Genomic DNA, 23212 nt, shown 5'->3' on the forward strand with positions numbered 1-23212 from the left:
ATGCGGAGCCAGGAATGGGCTTAGAGACCTCTTGCTCCCTGCCAGCATGGGCAGAGGTGCCCAGATCCCTTCCTGCCCAGAGCAGAGCCCATGCAACGGGAGCGGTGGAGGTGGCCAAGGAGGCCGGATGACCCTCCCCGAGAGGGGCTTCTAGGGGGAGCAGGGGGCAGCGGCCCACATGGAGGAGCCCAGCAGACCCTAAGTCAGGCCCCTGGGCCGCCCACCTCACTGCCACCTCGGGCCACTCACGCGGTCCCCTCCCCAGTTCCCGTGTGTATGGGGGGGGGGGTGCAGTTGTGAGGAGTCAGGGCACCGGGCAGCAGCCTTGGTGCTTCCTGCCGTCTGACCAGCGGAGGGCCAGGCTCTCACTGGCACGGGGACGTCAGGAGGCACAGCCGGCTGCGGAGTGTGTGTGAGCCTGCACCCCATTCTGAGAGGTCCTGTTCCGAGTGCCCACAGCTCCCTCTTGGTTACAGGACGTGTATTCCCTGGGGGGGGAGGGGGCAGCATACACGTGCTCCCAGCAGGAGCCCGGAACCCCTTGTGGACACGGGACCGGCCCCAGCTGCAGCAGGGCGTCAGGAGAGGCGGCGGGGTGAGCCCCGCCCGCGCAGGTCAGCTGCCCGCCTCCCTCAGCCTCTGCAGCCTTGGGTCCCTGACCTCCCAGCACGGCGCCCAGCAGCCCCGCTGCCCGCTCTCAGCCCTCCTGCTCCTCCGCTGTGGGTGCGTCTGTGTGGCAGGCTGGGCCTGGCCGAGGAGGCCTGGGGGCCGGCAGGGAGCTGGTGCTCAGTCTGCAGAGCCTGGAGAGGGAGCAGATGCTGTGGCCTGGCCCGTGCCAAGCTCAGGACACCAGGCTGGGTCAAGAGCTGCCTGGTGTGGTGGCCAAGCTCAGGGTTGTCCATCAAACTCTGTTTATATCTTCCCGAAACACAGGAAAACTGGTGTCCCCTCAGTGGATAGCAGTCACCTACAGGGGTGGGGGAGGGGGGATCACCTCTATGGGCATTGGCTCCCTGACCTCTGTCTTAGCCCTGGGCCATCTGTCCAGATGGAGCTACCACAGCTCAGAGACGCTTAGTCTCTTGCCCAAGGACACACAGCAGTTTCTCAGGGCAGCTGGGCCAGGTGGAAGCTGCAATCCAGCTTGTGCTTGTCTGCCCTTGCCACATGCCCTGCCCGGAGGAGGGGCGCCCTTCCGCATTCCACACAGGGCTCTACGTGGCCCAACGTGACCCAAAGCATGCCTCCAGGTTCTGGACGGAGGGTCGGGTTGTGGGGCCAGCCCAGGAACATGCATAGCTCTTGGTGTCCAGACTATGGGCCAGGGCTCTGAGAGGTGTTTGTATCTGGGGGCCTTGGGACTCCCTGCTGCAGACCCCATATCCAGGCAGGAACCGCAGATGTCCCTGGGGCTCCTCTGTCCACATTGCGGCCCTAGGGCGCCCGGGCTGGAAGGGACAGTGACCTCCAACACACCCCTCACCCCGGCCCCAGGCTCAGGGAACGGGGCTTAGACACATCAGCCTTGTCACGCGTTAACTGTCCAGCACTGAGCCCTGCCATGTGTCTGTCCAGGGCAGGGGTGCTGCAGGGACCCAGCAGGCATGCCCTGCCCTCCCTGGGGTCACAGTCCAGGGAGGAACATGGAAGCCAGTGGCCAGCTGCACCAGGGTGAAGGGGGATCACAGTAGATACGGGGTGGGAGGGCCACGTGGCTCAGGGATGTATCCCCGAATTACTGAGTTGGAGGCAGGGGATGCATAGGCTAGAGACCTAGGGCAGCAGGCAGGGGGGCCCTCTACCCCCCTACAGTAGAAGATGCTCCCCTTTGGAAGAGGAGACATGAAATCCATCCCGGCCTGAGCGTCATGGAACAGGTCATCCTAAGTGGGTCCTGAGAGGCAGGCGGAAAGAGGATGCGTAAGAGGAGACAAGTGCAGACTCCCGAGGCCCAGGGTCCCCTGGACGTGTCTGCAGGGTGGGGGTTCCGGCGGGGCAGGCGGAGAATGAACCAGCTGGAGGGGAAATGAGGACTTGGGTGAAGGGCCTTTGGGAGCCCTGGGTTCCTGCAGCCCCTCAGGGCCTGTCTGTGCCGTGGGAGTGGGGTCACTGCTGTGCAGCGTCTCCCAAACTCAGCTGACCCCAGAACTCCACCCGACCTTTTCTGTTGTGGGGTGTTCCGGGGCTGGGAGAGCCAAGCTGGCTCCTGGCCGGGAGGGGAGAGACTGAAAGAGGAGAAGGCAGAGGCCTGGGGTGGGAGGGAGGATGATGAGAATGGGTCCAAAGAAGACATGTCCCAGAGGGCAGGGGGGTCCCACAGTCCTCCCTGGCCACCGCTTCCACCGCCATTCAGCAGATGGTGCCTCCGGATAGGCTGCGAGTGTTTCGTGAGGAGTTTTTGCTTCCTCCCCAGCAGAGGAAAAACTGCCCAGTTCCATTTGTCTTCCTCTTCTTGCCTTGAACCCTCCCAAGGGTCTTTTTCCTCTGTTTTATTCATACTATTCATTTTCTGAGAAGCTGGTGTCCGGCCACCTCGCTCTGCAGGCTAGGGGATGTGGCTGGGGGATATGGTTCCCCAGGGAGCTGATCATGAAGGCGGGAGATGGAGTTTGCCTGTGCCTTTCAGCGGGGTTTGTGTGAAGCCCATGGAGTTGTGTTCTGTATTTCCTGGCCCGAGTACCTGTGGAAGCCTAGCGTGTGCTCACAAAGGCTGTTGACTCTTGGACAAGTAGGCAGCCAGCGGTTCCCACTGCTTCCCGGGAAAACGGGTTTGCCAGGATGTCAGAAGTCCCTGACCTGAGGGGATAAACTGTAGTCAGAACCTTGGAAAAATTCATCTGCAAGTGTGTGTTTGCACGCAAGGGTCATACTGATTTCAAAGCTTTCCTGCTGGGACGTCTGGTAGGTCAGCCCTGGGCTGGCGGAAAGCCGTGACCACTTCAGTCACTTGGTCTCCTCAGACTGTCCCAGCTCGATGGGGTCTCTGATCTGCCTGCTTAAGGGAGAGCTTGACTGTACAGGATCCGCCTGCCCCCCTCTCCTACTGCCAGTCCCAGGGGTGCAGGTGAGCTCCAGGTGCACAGCCGGCTGGGGTCCCCTAGCCCGGCACACGTTCCCAGGTGACGTCAGATACTGAAGGAAAATGGTTGGTTTTTTTTTTTTCAAAGTGAAATGGTTTTAATCAAACCATTAACAAGACTTCCTTATACACCCCCCGCAGTGTCAAGAAAAACAAAAGATGCCCAGTCCTGCGCTGCCTCCATGGGCCCACCGTGGGTCTGTGGGAAGAGCCCCCACGTGGGCTTGGCTGTCCACCTTGAGGGCCACTGGGCCTGTCCTGTCTGTGGTCAGAGGCCCTTTGCAGCGAGGAGCTGGCCTGGCTCGCTCACTCCAAGCCTGACATAGGCCAGGCCACTCCGTGGCTTTCTGTCACCAGAGGAAGTAGCCCCTCCCCACTTTGGAAAGGCTCTGCGGTGCCCACTTATGCAGCCTGGGGTGGGAGCCCTGACACCAAAGGTGGGAACCACAGGGAGAAGATAGGCCTGACAACCGAGAAATTAAATAAACGGATCCCGGACCGTAATGAGCACGCCTCTGGGGTTCCAGTGATAAGTGCGGTGTTTGCCGTTGGTTTGAGAGACAGATTTTGATCCCATTAAGAGGAAACTCTTTGTGGTTTACAGGCTGCGGGAGTTTTCTTGAATCAGAAATGAACGGTGAATTTGATCAAATGCCGTTTCAACAGGTGTCACAATGATTATATGTTGTTTTCCTTTGATAAATCGAAGTGTGACTTTATAGAACAGCATTCCAGCACTCCTGAAATAAGCCTACTTTAAAGCAGCCTAAATGGCTAGCTTAAATGTGCTAGTGCTTTAAATAGGACTTGTGTCTATTTATAAGCGAGAGTGGAGGACATTTGTTGCTTGTGTGTGGGCCTTCTGAGGCCCATGGGCGGGCCATCTGGGGAGGTCTGGGGTCAGGGTTTTGTTTACTATGTCAAAGAACTGGGAAACTTGATGTCTTTTTCTGTGATCTTAAGAATTTGAAAGAACTGCCCGAGTTTGGCATCTTCTGTGAAAGCAATTCTTTAACAACTTTTCTGTCTTTTTCTTTTCAGATTTTCTACTTTTTAAGTCAAGATTTGATAGTTTATAGTTTCCCAGAAAGCATCCCAGTTCATCAAAGGTCTTCCAACTGTTAACATACATTTTTTGCATGTTGATCTCTTATATATTCTCCAGTCTTTTATCTGTGTTTGTATCAATTTGCGTTTTCTCTGGATTTTTTTCTGGATTAGACAATCCAGAAATGTAACTATTTCATTGTAGCTTTTCTAAAGAATCAGCTATTGAATTTACTTATGCGTGGGTTTTTTTTAAGTATCAATAAATATTAGTTTTAATAATTATTAATGCATTTCAATTATTTGCCCTGTGGAGAGATTTGTCTTGTGGTTCTTTTTTTAAAATGTCTTGATTTGGATGCTTACTTCATTTATTTTCATTTGTTTGTGTTTAGTAATAAGATAATGTACAGCTGCGGATTTTCTCAGAATTCAGCTTTGCCTGGATTTCATTTATCTCTACATGCAGTATTGCCATTCTTTTTTCTTAACAGCCTATAATTGAATCTTTAAATCCTTGTTTGACCCCAAAATTATACACGTGATCTTTCATTTCTAGGGATTCAAGTTTTTTTTAATTTACCCTATTCTTACCAATTTCCAGTTTCTAATATTGTAGTCAAAGATACTGACTTAAACTCTCCACTTTGAGAATTTGCCAAGTTTTTCTTTGCTGCCCAAAAAGGACCCAGAGACTTTGGGGAAGATTGCTGAATCTCTGTAGGACAGAAACCGAATTGGGTTTATTAACTTATTTTCCGTTTTCAGACTAGTTTCTGTTTACCTGACCTGGAGAGGTGTGTTAAGACTTGGTTGATTGTGTTGTTGTTATTCACAGCCCTCGGCTATCTGCATCCTGTGGAGCGAAGATAACCCTTTCTCAATGTGAAATGCCCCTCCTCCTGTTTATTGCCTTTTGCGCCGGGTGGTACTGTGTCTGCTCAGAGCGCTACCCCTGCCTTCCAGGCCGCATCTCCTGGCAGGTCTGTCTCATTCTCTTCCTTCAGCTTTTGTTTCACTCTCCTTTGAGGTGACTGCTCTGAACTGGATGAGTGGGATTTTGTTTTCTTCTTACACTCTCCCTGCCCTCATGATGTTTGCAGTCGAGTTGTTGAGACCAACAGTAAATAATCACAGGAGCTAAGGTACAGGTACAGAATAAGACATAGCTGTGAAGGAAATCCCCCCGCCTGACCAGGGATCCAAATGAAGTTGAAGCACCAAAAAAGGCCTGTTTGAGGAAGTGATGTTTGCAGGATAAAGATATTGGCCTTGTAAAAACAGAGTTAAGAGCCTCCCAAGTAGAAAGTGCAGCATGTGCAAATGTCCTGAGGCAGAAACACCAGCCAGGCTGGTTAGAATGTGGCTGGTGACAGGGAGAGGGTGCAGTTGAGAATGGAGAGATGGGGGCCACATGAGGGCTTTTGAATCCAGCACAGATGCAGCAGGGAGCATTGAAGGTATGGAGCAAAGGTGAGACATGTGGGCAGTGGGCTGGGGGAGTGGGAGGGCAGAGGTGAGGGCCGCGGCTGAGAGAGCCATGGTGGACTGAGCCCAGGACAGCAGAGAAGGGGAAGCAGGGGAGGGGCTGATGGCTGCCCTGACTAACTGGGTGGGGGGAGGGGAGGGATGCAGAGATGCCCAGGCCGCTACCCACACTCAGTGCAGAGAGGTGGAAGCCAGTACTAGAAATGCGGGTTGTAGTTACCCATCAAGACTAGTCGCTCTGCCTACAGAGTGGCAGAGCCACTGGTCACAGTGACAGAGCCGCAGAAGGGGAGGGGACCCCTGGAAGTGGGGGGGATCCGTGGCAACTCAGAGGCGGCAAGGCTGCCCAGGCATGAGAGATGGGGCTGGGGTAGGGGCATCCCAGGAGTCCGGTGTGTTGACAGCCCGATGTGAACAGGACCAAGGCTTCAGGTGGGGGTGGGGATGTCACTGGTGTCAGATGTCGCAGTCACAGGGCGAGGAAGGAAGGAGTGCCTTGGAGCTTGGACGACCCTTCCCTGGTGGGAAGGACCGGGGAGCCACGCGGACAGACGCATCAGGCTGCTGATGGAGAAGTTTCTGGAGCCCAGATGGAGGCCTCGACCGCGAGGGGCGAGGGGGTCGCAGAAGAAGAGGGTCCCCGGGGAGGAGGGACCAAGGAGCGGAGGTCCCGGGGGCCGGGGCGCCATCTGGTGGCCTCGCCCTTCCCGCAAGGAGGCCGCGGGCCGCGCCTGGGAGCCGAGGGACGTTGGGCTCATGGTACGGGGAGCCGGCGGGGATGGGTGCCAAAGGGGGTCCTGCCCTCGAAGCCCACCCCTGAGCCCCTACCTATCCCCCAGGCCCTTCCTGACCCCAGGTCTGGGCGCCTCTCGGAAGTGGGCATCTAATCCCAGTAGCATCCATGGACGGCAGCGATGTCCTTTCTACCCAGGAGGCAACCCAGACCCGAGAGGCGGCGAGTGGTGGAGGGAAGCCCCCCACCTGCCCAGGCCCTGGGGACATTTGCGAAACAAGAATGGTGGGGCAGGCGGAGGCGGGGATGACTGAACACCCGGAGTCCTGCCGCCTTCCACTTGCGCCAGGGTCGTTTACGGGTGAGCGAGCTGCCTCATCACGTTGCTTGGAGGGGCCCAGCCCCCGCATTACCGTCCTGAGCAGGGCAGCCGGCCAGGTGCCCCCAGGACCTGGGAGGGGAGACCCAGAGCTGCTTCCCACACGTGGAGTGGCCGGGAGAGAACCACCTGGGCTGTTAGCAGAGGGCAGGAGAGGGGGTGTCCCCATGGTGGGGGACGCTGCTCTGCCCCTGGGACAGGACTTAACCCTGGGTGAGCAGGGGCACCGCAGCCCTCTGAGCCCTGGGCCCCTGCCAGACGTGGAGAGGAGCCACCGCCCCCAGCAAGGGGAGGCCTGCCGGGGAGCAGGGGCTGCGGGCCTCCAACAAGCCTCTCTAGCCTGTCTCCCCACTCGGTCCTCCCAGATGATTGGGATTCAGAACAGCACACCGTCCCCTGCAAGGAAGGCCTCCTGCTGTCACAGATATGAGGAAATGAGCGCCCCACGGCTGCAAACGCAGTGACTTCAATGTCCTTTTCCCTAAATAAGCTTTTAAAAATATAATTACAAAAATAATGTATGCTCACGGTAGAAAACTTGGAAAATGCCCCAAAAAGTGGAGATAAGAGAATAAAAGTACTTCCTTCTACTGCCCTCTAGTGGTGATAACTCCCCTTAACATCCTGGGGTCTTCCTAGCCTACGTAGACCATTTGATGATGAAACCACATTGTTTATATAATTTGGTCTTACCTGCTTCTTTTGTTCAACATAAATATTTTCCTATATTTTAAAATTTTCTTCCTAAATATCATTTTAGTAGCTACACATCAGAAGCTCATAAGCAGTTTTTGTCATCGCTGTTCTATTTGCTTTTTTTTCTAATTAGAATTCTGTAACAGACGTCTTCTTACGTTACTTTTGTCTACATTTCATGTTATTAACTTAGGATAATTCCCAGGAATAGGATCACCCAGGTAAAGGGTATCCATGATTTTGAAGTTATGGATATATAATTTCCAAATTGCTTTTCAGAAAAAAGAATTCTACCAGTTTACCTTCTGTTAGTAATGATACAAGTGCCTGCCTCATTTCTCTGTGCCCCTGCTAGCATGGGTATTCTCGTTTTGAAAATGGATTGTATTTGGATGTTTGCTTCTTTTTTCCCTAATCGTGAGGTTGAACTTTTTTTCAGATGCCTATTGGTCATCTGTATTTGCAGAACTGTTCAGCCAAACGCATCATAAGTACGGCTGTATGTTGAACCTGCCCACACACCTCCCTAGCGATCTGACCCCCCATGTCAGTCTGGCATTTTGACAGACTCCTCAGACCACCCTCAAATGGGCCACGTTCCCCTGCACCTGCTCTGACTGCCAGGATGCCAGGCGGTGCCACCTCCCTTCATCCCAGCAGGTATTTAAAGCTGCTGGAAGCCACCCGGCTGTGAATTGTCCCAGGTGGGTGGAGGCAAATACTGGTCCAGAGAGAGTAACCGAAGTAGTGGTTCCTCCAAAGATATTCTGAGAACTTAGACTCACGTGGCCTGGTCAACGGCTGCTCGAGTTTGTAGAGCAAGAAAAGGACACTTAAGGGGCCACGCCCCAGTTGTCCGGAAGAGGCAGTGAGAAAACCTTCACCTACTGGGCTTCTGTTATGTCCGGCCCTTGGCCTCATTTAACTTAATCTGCCCAGTGACCGTCAGGCGGGTCCCTGTCTCTTCACTTGAATATATGGAGACCACGGCCTGGGTGGGTGAGATGAGGCCCCCGGGATCACTCAGGATAAGAGGTGGGGCTGGATTTGAACCCAGTTCTGAGGGGCACCAGGGCCCGACTCAGATACTCCACATCAGGGCCAGTCAGGGCCAGCTGGGGGACAAGAGTGACCACAGGTGTCCCCAGAGCAGACGACTCCCCTGTGGGCATGAGTGGGCACCTTCTCATCAGCAAGCACACACACATGAATCCTGGTGCCAGAAGCCTTGACTTGGCACCCAGATATACTGGAAACATTCAGGAACATTCCAAGCAACGTTCACTTAGGGGCCCAGAATAGAAAAGCCCGGCCAAAGAAGGATAACTATTCCATGACACAGGAACTGAAAATAGAGGGTTAAAGCAAGAACTTTGTTTCAAGCTTATCTTTGCCCCTTCAGTCCGTACGATGTTCTCTGGAGCAGAAGGCCGTCTGTACTCTGAGGGGAATTATTCGATCACATCCTCGCTGACAGAGCTCACAATATTTATTGAAAGTTTCAGCTGTCGCTTCTGTATAAATAAACAGGCTGAAGTGGGCAGCCAGCGGCGCACTGGAGCTATTTGTGGACGGGGTGGCTCGGCAGGCGGGAAGGATAGCTGAAGGAGCGCAGCCCGGTCCCAGAATAGCCCACGGCAGGCGCGGCCTCGGCGTGGGGCCCCTTCCCGTCCCCGCTGGCCGGCCCAGGGGTGGCGACACCCCCTTCTCAGGACACCCCAGCTGCCCCCCTCAGACAGAGCACAGGGAGCAGCATGTAGGATCGGGGGTCTGTCTCCGCGTCTGCTGAACACCGAAAGCCTCACGTTGGTTTGGTGGGTCTGAGGTGAGGAGGAAGACAACCGTTGAGACCAGTGTTCCCAGCGTGCAGTGGTGCAGTTGGTCAGCATCTTTTGGGCTGGACTCTGTGGGTCTTTTAACAATGCCTGACCCATTTAGCACTTACCCTGTGCCAGGCCCTTGACACGCACTAATTCATTTTCTCACAATGAGACCCAGTCTCTGTCTGACTTTTCCCACTTGTTTTCCACCTGCAGTGAGTCCTTGTTCACTTGTGAAAACCACACGCCCCTGCAGGCAGGGTCCTGCACGCCCTCTGATGCCTCCTTGTGTCCCATCCACTCAGCCACCGCTCAGTGGGCCGAGGGAGGCCGCGCGCGCCCGGAGTAATGATGCAGAGGGCAGTTAGGGCAGGAGAACCAGTGACCTGGAGATTTAGAGATTTATGATTGGGGTTGAGGGGTGTTGGGTCCTGGAGGGGCCCCCACCTCTTCCATGCGGCCTTACGGCCCCTCCCCGAGGGTCTCCTCACTGTTGATTTCTGGCTTCTGTTCCATTTACTCACTTCCCGGACTAAAATTAAGTAATGTTTCAGAGTCTTCATTTTTACTGTTTAGGGAGCTCTTTATTTCCTTCTGTTATATTCTTTTGTTAAAGAACTTTCTTGAACGTTTGTTGTAGCACAGGTCTGCTGGCAATGAATTCTATCAGCCTGTTTTTTTCCTGAAAAGGTCTTTATTTCAAGCTCATATCTTAAAGACGTTTTTGCCAAGGGTAGGATTCTGGGTAGACAGGAGTTTGTGGGCCCTCCTCCCCCCACCAGGACTTGGAAGATGTCATCCGCTGTCCCCTGGATCACAGTCCCGGTGAGAAGTCTGCTGTAGCCACATCATTGCTCCCCTGTCGCTGTCTTTTTCCCTGAATGACTCCAAGATTTTGGGTGGGGGGGTTCTTTCCCTTCATCTTTGGTTTTCAACAGTTTGACTCTGATGTCTAGGTGGCTGTTTGTCGTTGCTTTGGTTTTTGTCCTGTTTAGACGTCTCTGGCCTTCTTGGATTTGTGATTTGATATGTCACTATTTTTGGAAAATTCTCGGCCATTATCTCTTAAATATTTTTCCTGTGCCCCATTCCTCCTCCATGTTTTGGGGCTGAAATTGCAAGTTGGAGTCGACATCATCGATAACGCTGTTAATGTCCTCGCTTCTTGGATGTTCTGTGTTGTTTTTTTCAGTTTGGGTAATTTCTCCCGACCCATCTTCAAGTTCACTCGCTGTTTCCTCAGATGTCATGTCTGCTGAAGAGCCCATCAGAGGATTCTCTCCGACACTGTGCAGTTTTTCCCAGCATTTCTCTTTGACTTTCTTACAGTTTCCATCTCTTGGCTAATCTTCTCTGTTTGTGCATATGTATTGTCGACCTTCTCAATTAGACCCTTTATCCTGTTAATCGTTTTTTAAGTCCCTGCGTGATGGTCGCCGTGTCCAATCATCTCTGAGTCTGGTTCTGTTGACTGCTTTATCTCTTGGCAATGGGTTGGTTGTTTCTTGTTGCTTTTGAACAAAATATTCCTCATGTTTTATTGGTTGTGGAACGTGCACGTGAAGAACAGAAGACACTGGCGTGAATGGTACTGACGTCTGGGAACGGGCAAGCCTCTTCTGTCGGGCTGTTGGTGTGGGACTTAAGTCAGTCTTGTGAGGAGTTGAGCTGGGTTTGGGGTTTGTTGTTGCTAAAGTTTCCTTCTGAGCACCGCAGGCCTCAAATACCTCCAGCAATGGGTTACTATTGCCTTGTGCTCACGGTGGGGCTAGAGAACTTCCCCCAGTGTAGTGCGACCCCCTTGCACACCTGTGCCACAGAGGGGGTCTCTCTCCACCTCCCTGTGGCAGGTGACTGTTGCTTGTTACTCTATGTCAGGTTTATATTGGGAGCAGAGGAAGGGGTTCCCTGTGTCCTGGTCCAGCCTCAGCTTAGAAAGGCCCTGTGTCCTTGGCCTCAGCAATCCTGTACCTCCTCCCTGTGGAAGCCAGACTCTGCCCTGTGTCTGGGGTCTTGGGTGGGAGATTCCTGCCCCTCCTGCAGTGGTGAGAGACCTCTGTCTGGCATCACACAGGGTCCTCAGGCCAGGACAGTCTCCTGCCCCTCTCCCAAGGGAAAAGAGCCTTTTTTTCCCCAGACTTCTCACAGCCAGAGTGTGTCTTCTTGGGCCCTGGAGTTGGCAACTGTGTCACCCCTCCCTCAGCAGCTCAAGGCTTTGCTTCCTGGAGAGAAGGTTCTGGGAAAGTGGGACGGGCTTTGGGCCCGTTCAGCTGCACCCACTGTTCCTCGGGATCAGCTGCTCTTCCTCCAGAGGCCCAAGGCTGTTGCTGCTTAGGCGAGAAGGACTTGGGAAACGCATGGTGTTTGTGCCTGGCCCCGAAGCGGCAGCCAATCCCCTGCCTGCCCCTTACCTTTTCTCACGAGAGCCCCTGGAGCCTCATGGGAAAGAACAGAGAGTCAGGGAATGGGCAGCCCATCTGGGGCCCCAGGAACCCCAGGCTGACCCTCCAGCCCACACTTGGCTTTGGGCAGGTTGTTATTAGGTAGCTGGGGTGGCAGCTGTGTCTCGTTCCATGTGCTGCCCTAGCCGAGCCAGTCCCTGCCTTACTCCTCCTTGAAACTCACATTCCTTTGCTGCCTTGGAGTCTCAGCTCACTGATGGATTCAGGAAAATGTATGGTTTTGTAGTCTATTCAGCTTTTCTGTGTGTGTGTGTGTGTGTGTGTGTGTGTGTGTGTGGTTGTTCATGTGGGAGCAACACTATGTAGCCTTCTCTAGTCTAAGCAGAAGCAGAAATGACTCACCTTCTGGAAACTACAGTTTAATTTCCCCCAACATTGAATCTTCATTTATTAACAATAATTTACTCAAAAAATTAAACAGTGACTTGATGTGATCCAGTAATTCCACTTCTGGATTTAGAGCTGAAAGAACTGAATGCAGAGACTCGAATAGGTGTTTGCACCCGTGTTGATAACAGCAGCGTTTGTCACAATAGCTGAAATGTGGAAGCAACCCAAATGTCCATCAGTGAACGGATGGAGAAAATGCAGTACAGACGAGCAACAGAATATCACTCAGCCTTAAAAAGGAGGGAAATTCTGACACGGACTGCAACGTGCCTCAACCTGAGGACATCGTGCTAAGTGAAATAAGCCAGTCACAATAGACAAATGCCGTGTAAGGGCCCAGAACAGTCAGATTTCATAGAGACAGAAGGCAGGGGGCTGCCAGGGGCTGGAGGGAGAATGGGGTTTAGCACTTAAAGGGGACATTCTGTTTGGAAGTGAAAGTCGTTCTGGAGACAGATGGTGGCGATGGTTGCACAATGTGAGTGTACTGAACGCCACTGGACTGTATAGTTAAAAAGGTTGAAATGGTAAATTTTATGTTATTTATACTTTACCATAATTTAAATAAAACAATTTACTGGTTCTTGCCATGTGCCAAGTATCTTCTAGGCACTGGGATTACAGAGGTGAACAAAACAGACAAAATCCCTGTCCTCATGGCGTTTACACTCAGTAAGCGAAATCAGTATGTAACCCACTACAACGGGAGGTGAGAGCGCTCTCGGGAAGCTCCAGCGGGGGTGGGAAGGTGGGGGTGGGAGTGAAGGTAGGCCTCACGGTGAGGCCTGTGGACACCCGGGGGAGATTCCAGGCTGGGGGGTGGGTTCTGCATGGAGTGATGGGGACAGCAAGGGCCCATCCCTGAGAGCGTGTTGCCCCAGGCTGCCTCCTGAAGACACTCGCCTGGTCCACCTTCTGGCCTGCCCTTGGTGCGGCATCCCAGCTCCTGAAACCCCAGGGACTGGGAGGGACGTCCCTTACCCCAGCTTGCCTTCTGGGGTCTGGGCACATGCAGCACATCCGAGAAGCCCCCACAGGAACCAGCCAGGACCTCGGTCTCTAGAGCCAGGGTCACTGCCTCAGGGCCACGGCTTCGGGGGACTCACTGCAGTGGGGGATGGGGCGGAGTGCTCCCCGCTGAAGCCCCTCCGTGGTCCTCTGCCCACCAGGGACTGACGGCTACCTGCTTTTCTGTCCGCAGGAGCTACGAGGAACTCTCGGACTGCACCAGGCACGTGGCGGGCTTGCTGCACTGCTTCTGGCCAGGCGCGGCGGTGGACAAGTTCTTCATCGCCGTCCACCAGCACTACTTCAGAAACTGCCCCGTCTCGGGCAGGGCCTTGCGGGACCCGCCCAGTAGCATCCTCTACACCTTAATCGTGGTGCCCATCCTGGTCACCCTGCTGGTGACGGCACTGGTGGTCTGGAAGAGCAAGCACCCGGAGGGCATCGTGTAGGCCACGCCCGGGGGGCTGCCTGCTCCCTGAGGCTGTGGGGCAGGCCGGGAGGTAGGGCACTGGGGCCCAGCCTGGGGGCAGAGCAGGCCCCCAACCTCCTCCCCTCCTACCTGTGAAGAGCTAACAGCAGGATTTCCAAGTGGTCATGGCACAGGCGTTGGCCTGGAAGCCACCCTGGGAAGGGCAGCGGGCACTGGGAGGGAGCAGGCGTGACCGTCAGCATGTCTGGGCAGCGTTCGGAACTTCTCCCACTGTTATAAACCACCCGCAGCTCGGTTCCAGCCTCTGGCCAGACTGGTCATGAGTAGCTTGTGATTAAAGGATGTCCCTGAATGTGGGCAGCGTCATTCCTTCTGGATGTGCATCGTGGGGAGCAGGTGGGGGGGAATCTCTGGTCCCTTTGGAGTCCATTTTTCTCTGACAGGAGGAGCCACAGCAGGGACCTTTGTGGGGGACGACGATGGTGAGGCCCCACGCGACAGTGGGCACCATCTGGGCACTGAGGGTGCTCCTGCCGGAGTCCCCTGCCTGCCCCCCACCCCCACCATGCTGTCTAGAACCGCTGGCTCTGTGGGGGGGACTCGCGGACAGGACCAGCCAGTCTGCTCTGAGGCCCCTCCCAGAAGGTGCCTCGCCAGCCCCCAGGCCCAGGCACTCACCTCCATTCTGTCCCCCTGGGTTTCAGCAGCTATTTCCTAGCACCCCTCCAGGCTGCTGCTGCTCCCCAAATCACCATGCTTCCAAAGCTCCCGCCTATAGCCAGGCTTCCAGAAGGTTCGGGGTCTCTGAAGGGAGCGCCCACACTGTCCCTCCCGATGACCCCTGAGCTCAGGTCCCTCCTCGGAGATCCCTGCAGCCCTCAGCCTGCTCCAGCCTCTAGCATCTGCGGCCCAGGACCTGCCCCTCAGGCCCGTCGGCCACCCCCTGCCCCGCAGGACAGCTACCCAGACACAGGGCCCAGGCCACGGCCCTTGGGCGATTCAGCGTGAACTGACCAAGGAGCGGGATCCGAGCAGGCCAGACCCCAGGTGGCTCCCGGGGCCTCGGCCAGGCCCCCCACCATCCTGCCAGGGTGCACCCATCTTGGCAGGCCTGGGCTGGGCACCGCCGACAGTTCCCACAACGGGTCTTCTCAGGAGCCCCAGCAGCAGGATGCGGGTGGCTGCGCCTCGCAGGCGGGACAGAGGGCGCTGAGGGCGACCTGCGTCCACACTCAGGGCCCGGGGCCTGCCCGGCTTCTCGCCGGTCCGGATTCCGGGGCCAGAGCTGCCGCCTCGCCTCCCCGCACCGCGGCCCGCCCCCGAGCGGGCGGACGCCTCCAGGAAGGGAGCCAGGCGGCCCTAGTGTCAGGACGGCGGGACCTGGGAGGTGGAGGGCGTCCCGATGCGCCTGGTCCTCGCAGAGCAAGGCTGCGGTGCGCACAGGAGGCAGGACGGCGCCGCCCACCGCCCAGACACACGTGCGTTTGCTAAAGGCACCACAGCGCCTGTTCCCCTCCTGCTGTCTCGCGGGTCATTTTCGGGGATCCCTCCCCTGAACTGAGGATTCCGACCCCCGCGCCCGCAGCCCCTCCTCCCAGGCCCAGCGCCTCCCTAGGGCCGAGCCAGCCACCCTTCCAGAGTCAGTTCTAGGGCTGTGGCCTCATCCAAGACCGGGTCCCCGTCTTTGCACACGCCTTGCTGCCGGAGGTAAGTGGTGTGTGTGTGTGTGAGCTGTGCAGGTTGTGAGCTGCGTGTGGGTGTGCGCGCACACAGTAGCCTGCAGACGGGAATCGACCTCCAGTTTCCAGTTACGGCCATGACTAGTCAGGTGTGGCTTGTTGGTTAAGTGAGGAGGGGGAGGAGGGCAGGAATGGAGGCGGGGGGGCGGGGGGAGTCGCCCTTGGTGGAAACACATCTCCAGCCTCCTGTCTTTCAAACTGGCCGCTCACTTCTGCACCACTGACCTACGAATATGATTTTCCAGTTTTGACCAAAGAAAGGAACCTTTTGCGGGACAGCAGGAGGGCACTTGCTTTTCACATTTCAACATGTCGCTCCTTGGGACCGTTGTCACATTAAAAAAAAAACGGACTGAAGGGAACCAGTCACTAAATGTCAAAGGATGGTTTCGTGTGGAAGAATGTGTTTTCAGAGCCCCCTAACCTAAAAGGTCTAATCTGAAAGTTGTCACCAAACGTCATAAAGTTCAGAATGTTGTGCGTTCTGGAAACACACGGTGTGCCTATTTTTAAACCTTTGAAAGTGTATCTCCCACAGTCACAGGCTATGGGGAAACATGGTAACACCTGACAGAAAAGGCCACATGCAGGCTCAGGAGAGCCCTCTCAGTGCCCACCCACCGACCCCATGGCCCTGCCCCCTCCTGCTCATCCCTGAAGCGGTGCAGCCCCGGGGCCCACCTGAGGGGCGCCGTGTTCATTAAGCGAATGTCTGACGGATTCCAGGTGAGGGGCTTCTGGGCTGAGGGGTGCTTCCTGGAGGAGATCCCGGGCTGCCGCGGGTTCTAAGAAAGCTGGGCAGAGCCACTAGACAGGAGTCCTGGGGGAGCAGGCCTGCTTTGACCTGCCCGCCCCCCAGTCTCAGAGAGGGAGCATCAGGGAGAAGTGTGGTCTCAAGATAAATCCCCGATGGGTTTCACCCTCAGGAGCCACCCCTGTAAAGCCCAGAGTGCGACACACACCGTGTGCTGAACAGTAGTTGTTGTTAAAACACTTTACCAACAGAATGAACACTAAACAATGCCATGACTTTAAAATTATCCAAGCTAATGGGAGAGAACAGTGATTGATTATTTTTAAGTTAGTTTTTCTGGTTTATGAAATGCATATTAAAGTACACAAAAATTGGGTCTTGATTTTAGAGACAAAATGTTTTTTTCATTGAAGTTTAGTTGATTTACAATGTCATGTTAGTTTCTGGTATATAGCAAAGTGATTCCGTCTGCTTATCCCAAACTCCTAATTTATCCTTCCCCTCTTTGGTAACCATAAGTTTGTTTTCTACGTCTGTTAGTCTATTTCTGTTTTGTAAATAAGTTCATTTGTATCTTTTTTTTAGCTTTCATATATAAATGATATCATATGATGTTTGTCTTTCTCTGTCTGACTTACTTCACTTAATATGAAAATCTCTAGGCCCATCCATGTTGCTGTAAGTAGCATTATTTCATTCTTTTTTATGGCTGAGTAATATATATATACACACATATATACATACACACACACACTACATCTTCTTTATCCATTTATCTGTTGATGGACATTTGGTTGTTTCCATGTCTTAGTTATTGTACATAGCTGCTGTGAACAGTGGGGTGCATGTGTCTTTTCAAATCAAAAGATTTAAAAATCTTTTCAAATTAGAGTTTTCTCCAGTTATCTGCCCAGGATTGGATTGCTGGATCATATGGTAACTATTTTTAGTTTTTAAGTAATCTCCATACTGTTCTCCATAGTGGATGTACCAATTTACATTCCCACCAGCAGTGTAGGAGGATTCCCTTTTCTCCATACCCTCTCCAGCATTTATCATTTGTAGACTTTTTAATGATGACCATTCTGACCAGTGTGAGGTGATACCTCATTGTAGTTTTGATTTGCATTTATATAATAACTAGTGGAGTTGAGCATCTTTTCATGTGCCTTTGGCCATCTGTATGAGACAGAATTCTTTTTAGCTAAATGGATTTTTGTTGTTGTCATTTGCACACTTGACATGAGGTCAACCCTCTGCACGGTTTTAGGCGTGCGGTGCAGCCTTGTTGACGGTAGGTACCATGTTATACAGCAGATTTCTAGAGCTCATTCATATTGCTTCCCTGAAACTTTGTGTCCATTGATCAGCTATTTGGCCCTCCCACCAGCCCCTGGCAACCACCATCCCAGTCTTTGATTCTATGGATTTGACTCCTTTACTAGGCAACCTCACATAAGTAGAATCCTGCAGTATTTGTCTTTCTGTGACTGGCTGATTTCATTTTGCATCATATCCTCAAGGTTCTGTCATGTTGTTGCAAATGGCAGGATTTCCTTCCTTTTGAGGGCTAAGTGATGTTCCGTTGGACGGATAGACCGCACTTTGTTGGCCCTTCACCTGTTGATGGACATGGAGGTTGTCTGCACAGCTTGGCTATTGTGCATAATTTTTAAACATTTAGATTTGACTTTGGAATGTCTGTTTGTAAGTACCTTTGAGTATGTGTACATCTGGTCTGGATCTTTCCTTCCAGTAAAACAGTTCCGCTGGGAAGGTTTAGAAGGACCCAGAGAGCGTTCAGGTTTCCCTCTTGCTCATCAGGTCTCCAGTCTTGGCTGGAATGGAGGCCAAGTTCTAGCCAAGGGGCTTTCCATCCCATCTGGGTTGGTGGTCAAGTGTCTGCATGTCCCAGGGCCGAGGGTGAAGAACCCAAGGCCAGCAAATAAGGTACTTAATGAGAATTAACAAATGAAAGTGGAATTGTTATATTAGTAGTTTATTTGAGACTTTATTATAAATAAACATGTAAGCAAATACAAGCGACTTTGGTACCACAGTCAGTCGTTCTGCCTCCTTGGATAACGAGGACCAGTTGTAAGAGACTCGAGCCTCTGCAGAGCTGGGTGTCTGCGGGGGTCCTGGACCCCATCCCCCGAGGATGCTGAGGGACAGTTGTAGTTCCCTAGGCCTGCCTTTAACAAATCACCACAAGCCAGGTGGCTTTAAATAACAGAATGTATTTTATGTATTTTTAACTGGTTCTCACAGCTTTCTGGAGGCTGGACATCCCAAGACCAAAGTGCCGTCTGGGCCATGCGTGCTCTGCAGGCCCCGGGGGAGGGTCCTCAGCCTCTGCTCGCTGGTTGTCAGCGTCCCTCGGGGCTCCTTGGCTCAGAGCCGCGTCCCACCAGTCTTGCCACGTTCTCTCTGGGTGTCTTTTGCCTTCTCTTCTCATATGGTCACCAGCTGTGTCGGATTGGGCCCGCCCTGGCCCACTGTGACCGTGTTTAACCTGACTCAGTACATCTGCGAAGACTGTGGTTCCAAGGAGGCTCCTATTCTGAGGTTCCAGGTGAACGTGAATTTAGGGGGACACCGTGCAGTACACTTGCAAACTCAAGATCTGGTGACACCTCGGTCCTCCCCTTTGCCCGGGCCTTGAGAGGGGACAGCTTTGGGAACTGCCAGTAACCTGCTGCAAAAGCTATTTCCAAAGCCCGACCCATCCGGTGATAGAAGGAGGCCAGGTGTCCCAGGAGCTCCTGAGAAAAATGCCCTGTCCCCAAGACGCGCTCCCACAGACACACCGCCTCTAACAGCTGCTCCAGGTTTGCCTTTCAAAGCCAGGGACCAGTCAGTGTGTGTGTGTGTGTGTGTGTGTGTGTGTGTGTGTGTCTGTGTCTGTGTGTCTGTGTGTGTGTGTGTCTGTGTGTGTGTGTCTGTGTGTGTGTGTCTGTGTGTGTGTCTGTGTGTGTGTGTGTGTGTGCACGCATGGGCATGGTAAGCGGAGGCCTCCGGCGGCTCTGTCCTGGCCCCTAGCCCTGGTCCTCTGGGCAGCAGCCACCCTCAGAGACTTCCATGCTGGGTCCCTGGGCTGTGGGAGCCCCTCCCGCATTATCTCAGGGAGGGTTACTGAGTAGCCAGTTGACTTTTAAAGGAACATGGATTTCTAAGATGTCTTGCGAACTGTTCCTGGAATTCTATTCTGAGCAGCCCATCCTCTGAAGAGGTGCAGGCAGGGCATAGTCTGCCAAAATCGCATAGGGTGATGCTGACTCCTGGGGCCTCCTCAGACACCCCACCACCACCCTGCCCCGGGCTCAGGCACCCGCTGTCAGGTGGGGTCCAGGGAGACGGCGGGAGCTGTGGGCCCTCCTCGCTGTGGGGCACAGCCTGGGCCCAGAGTGAGCCTGGGAGGCAGGGGGCGATGTCCACACTCAGCAGCGCCAGGCCGGGCACCACTGCCCCTCTGTGCACCTGTGTTCTGCCCTTTTCTCGTGAGTCTTTTCCCTGGAAAGACCCAGAAAGTCAGAGAGGGCAGTCGGGGGTTACACACCAGCCACAAGCTGTCACCTTCCCTGTTTTCCCACCAAAGTGCCCACCTGAGCAGGTGGGCCCCGCAGGGGCAGATGGAAGCAGCTAACTCCTTTGGCCTTCTCTGATGGTCCAGGGACAGCCAGGCTCACAGGGGCAGCCTGGGATTTCCGCTAAGCTGCCGGGGGAATCTGACAAGTTTCAATTTGAAAAATAAGATGGATGAGCTTTATTTGTGACCCAAGCTGGAGAAATGGCCCTTCTCCAGCGATTTGTCGTGGAATTCCCCAGGAACTAATTGGTTGGAAATCAGAGGACCCAGAAAACAAAGAGAAAGGATTGAGGAAGTGGGGTTGGCCACATATGTCTTGTTCCCAAAGCGCTCGTACTAATGAGCTCCCTGGGAGGAAGTCGCTCTGGAGACAGGGCTTCCCACAAGCCAAGCAGCAGCTCTGAACCGAGCTCATCTTTGCAAAAGGGACATCCCTGGGGGAGTGGCAGCTGGGAGAGGGCAGCAGCCCGGAACCCAGGGAACTAGCATCCAGCAGAATGTAGCGGGAGCCTGAGGCAGGGCATTCCTCTCGAGAAGAACCGAGTCTCCTGGAGGTGAAATTTCCTCCTGGCCATCAAACATGAAAATCAGTACCATCCTATGTACCTAAAGTCTTTAAATGTTTGTTCCCGGTAATTTCCCTCCTAGGGATTTATCCCAAGGATGTAATCAGAGTGGTGAAAAAGGACTCGTGTCCTTTGCCCAAGGTCATTTATCCCAGACAGCGGGTGGAAACATCCCAGTGCCCACATGAGAGGACGCAAGTAGATTAAATCCAGATGAAGGGGAAAGGTTTCCTAAAATTTAGTCCACAGGAACTTTTTCTCACGGTATAGAGTTAATTGGAAAAGGGCAGATTACAAAACAGGGAAGCGAGATGATCTCAGTTTGGGGGTATGTGTGTCCGTGTGAGAGAGGCCGTGTCTGATTGGGGAAAGAGCGTATAATGTGACTCATAGAGACGGTAACAACACAGTGCAGCTTGGGAGGAGCTGTCGCGCCACAGCCGCTGTCTTGGTCTGCTGGGGCTGCCGGAGCAGAGTGCCACAGACGGGGGTAGGGCGCAGCTTCAACCACACAATTGTGTTTTTCCACAGTCTGGAGGCTGGAGATCCGAGGTCAGGGTGTCCCCAGCGCTGGGTTCTCGTGAGGCCTCCCTCCCCGGCTTGTAGACGGCCGTCTGCTCCCTGTGTCCTCACATGGTCCCTCTCTGTGAGTGTCTGTGTCCTAGCCTCCTTTTCTCCAGCTGTGTGGGATTAGGGCCCACTCGCAGCGACCTCATTTCACCTTCTTACCTCTTTAAAGACCCTGTCTCCAAATATAGTCACGTTCTGAGTCCTAACTGGGGTTCGGACTTCAACACACGAACTGGGGATGAGGGGGACACCACTCAGCCCTAGAAAGAGCCCGCCTCCCCCAGCCACTGAACTGCCACTTAGGCAGTGGTCAGCTTTCCGAGCCGGCCCACAGCCGCCAGTTTAAGCTGTAGCAGGACTAAAGGGCTGTAATTCACTGTGAAAATTAGTGTTAAGAAACAGCATTGGAGCAAGGCAGTTGCTACAGAAACATCCCGAGATTGAATAAAAACCTGCCTTCAGATGCATCCCACGTTGTCATGGGGGGGAAGGCAAGGCTGGAGGAGCAGGGACAGTCTCTAGGGCAATCCCTGCGAGGCTCCCAGAGCTGCTGCACTCAAGGGCATTGGCAGCTGGTGACACAGGCTTCTCATATTGTCTCTTTTTTTTGGAAAATGGACAGTTCTCCTCTGGCCTGATGCCGGTGTTCCTGCAAGATCATTTTTCTTTTTTTCTTCTTTTTAGGGGCCCAGAAATGGAACAAAGAGATGAAGGGCTAAGGGAAGAGGAAGAAAAAAAATACAGATATTTTTCTTGAGTTAACTGGGTCAGCCATCAGGAGAGCAGGGAAAAGAGGAAGACTGTTAGAGAATGTTAAGGAGATGCCTGCAGGATCAGCCTGCTGTGAGCGGTGGGGAAGGAGGGCAGGCCAGGGCAGCCCGGCCCTCTTCCCGAGGGCGGGCAACAGATGTTGGCCAGCCACCCGCAGCAGGCCAGGCTGGGGGAGAGCAATGCATGTGTATCAGGGTGCTGTGAAGAATGCTCGCTTCACTTACCTCTGCTCTCCTCGCCTTCATCAGGCTGGGAGGCGAGGTCCATTTTGCAGATAAAGAGACTGAAGCACAGAGAGGCAATGACACACACCCAGATGTCTGCAGTTGTGGGTGCTGGAGCAAAAGTCAGAAACCAGGGCCCTCTGGCTCCCACACCCCTAGTTCTCTCACTCCCCTGTGCTGCCCACCTTGGTTCAGGGGAGTGGAGAACAGTCAGGAACTGGGGGTTCCAGGAGGTGAGGGCAGAGGAGGGCGGGTAACAAGTGGGTGTTTGCAACCCCAGGTGGCATGCGTCTGAGTGGGGTTCCCTCTGCAGGACTCAAGCCCCTTCCTACCCACGCCGCCTGGGGCCACCCTCTGTCCCCGGGTGCTGCCCCCACACAGCAGCCTCACGGCTGATCTTTTTGGAAAACCACGGTATGGAGATCAGGGTGGGGAGGCCCCATCCAGCCCCACGAGGTGCTCTGCTTTTCCACAGCCCGCCAGGTTCAAGGAAGGCTCTGTGGCTTGCCTGGGAGAAGGGACTGGGGAGGTGTCTTGGTTCTTCCACTCCCCAGAGCTGACTGAAAGGCAAGCAGTGTTTATAAGTCTTACTTCTGCCCCTAAGCCTCCTGTGCCCCCAGGAAGGATGGCAGGTTGACCCCCAAATCAGGACAAGCTGCGCTTGAACTTCGGGAACATGAGGCGACGGGTCCGAGGGAGGAATGTTCGTGTACCCCAGGAGTCAGGCTCAGTCCCCTGTCCTGCAGGGGTAAGGAGTCACAGGCCCCCAGGCCCTCCCACAGCCCCCCACGGCCCCTGGCTGCCTGGCTCAGCTCCCACACCCTAGTGCGCCTGCAGCCCCTCATCCCAACCCACAGTTGCCAACGAGAACCATCCTTTCCATCGCCCTCAATCCCCAATTTTCAGTTAAAACAAATCTTCCCCCAAAACTGGTAACAATAGAGCAGTGAATTTCTATTGGTGGGTTTGGATGAGGGACTTTCCTAGTTCACAGTTTCCTTCCTTGTGATTTTAAAAAGGTAACTGCTTTCTAGTTGTGAAGCCCTGGCGCTGTAGAAGGTCACGCACAGCTGGAATGATTTTATGGATCAGGAAGGAGGCTGGTCAGGCACCCGCCCAGCTGTGTCCTGTGCCTGGGCGCCTTTCCTACCCATTCATCGGCCTGGAGGGCACCTGGCTGCCACTGGTCGGGTCCTGAGTTGGCTCGCTGGAGGGGGACTCTGGTAAGAAAACTCGGGTGCAGTTCAGACAGTGTGGGGCTGGAGTTGCCCAGCTAGCTGACAAAGAAAGAAACCCTGCGCCGAGCACCCAGCTGTCCGCTAGGGGCGCTGGCGAGTCGGAGGCCGTCGGGGGACCCAAGGTAGGAGGTGATTGTATTGCACGATGCAACTGTATACACATTTTCAGGAACGTATTCTATGCACAAAATGCCTCTTTTTTTTTTTTTTTTTTTAGTATTTTTGCGTA

The 23212-nt window shown here is 54.0% G+C and overlaps 1 protein-coding gene across 1 annotated transcript in view; it reads left to right on the top strand.

The window, feature by feature from the left end:
- The window catches only part of RAMP1 (receptor activity modifying protein 1), a 38975-nt gene extending 25091 nt beyond the window's left edge, over nucleotides 1-13884 (top strand). Inside the window, exon 3 of the mRNA XM_031452519.2 lies at nucleotides 13296-13884. Coding sequence (XP_031308379.1) covers nucleotides 13296-13551 — 256 coding nt within the window. The 3' untranslated portion in view covers nucleotides 13552-13884. The remainder of the gene's footprint in view (nucleotides 1-13295) is intronic.
- The last annotated feature ends 9328 nt before the right edge of the window (nucleotides 13885-23212 follow it).

This window comes from Camelus dromedarius, chromosome 4 (assembly GCF_036321535.1).
Source record: "Camelus dromedarius isolate mCamDro1 chromosome 4, mCamDro1.pat, whole genome shotgun sequence".
In the NCBI taxonomy this organism is placed as follows: domain Eukaryota; kingdom Metazoa; phylum Chordata; class Mammalia; order Artiodactyla; family Camelidae; genus Camelus; species Camelus dromedarius.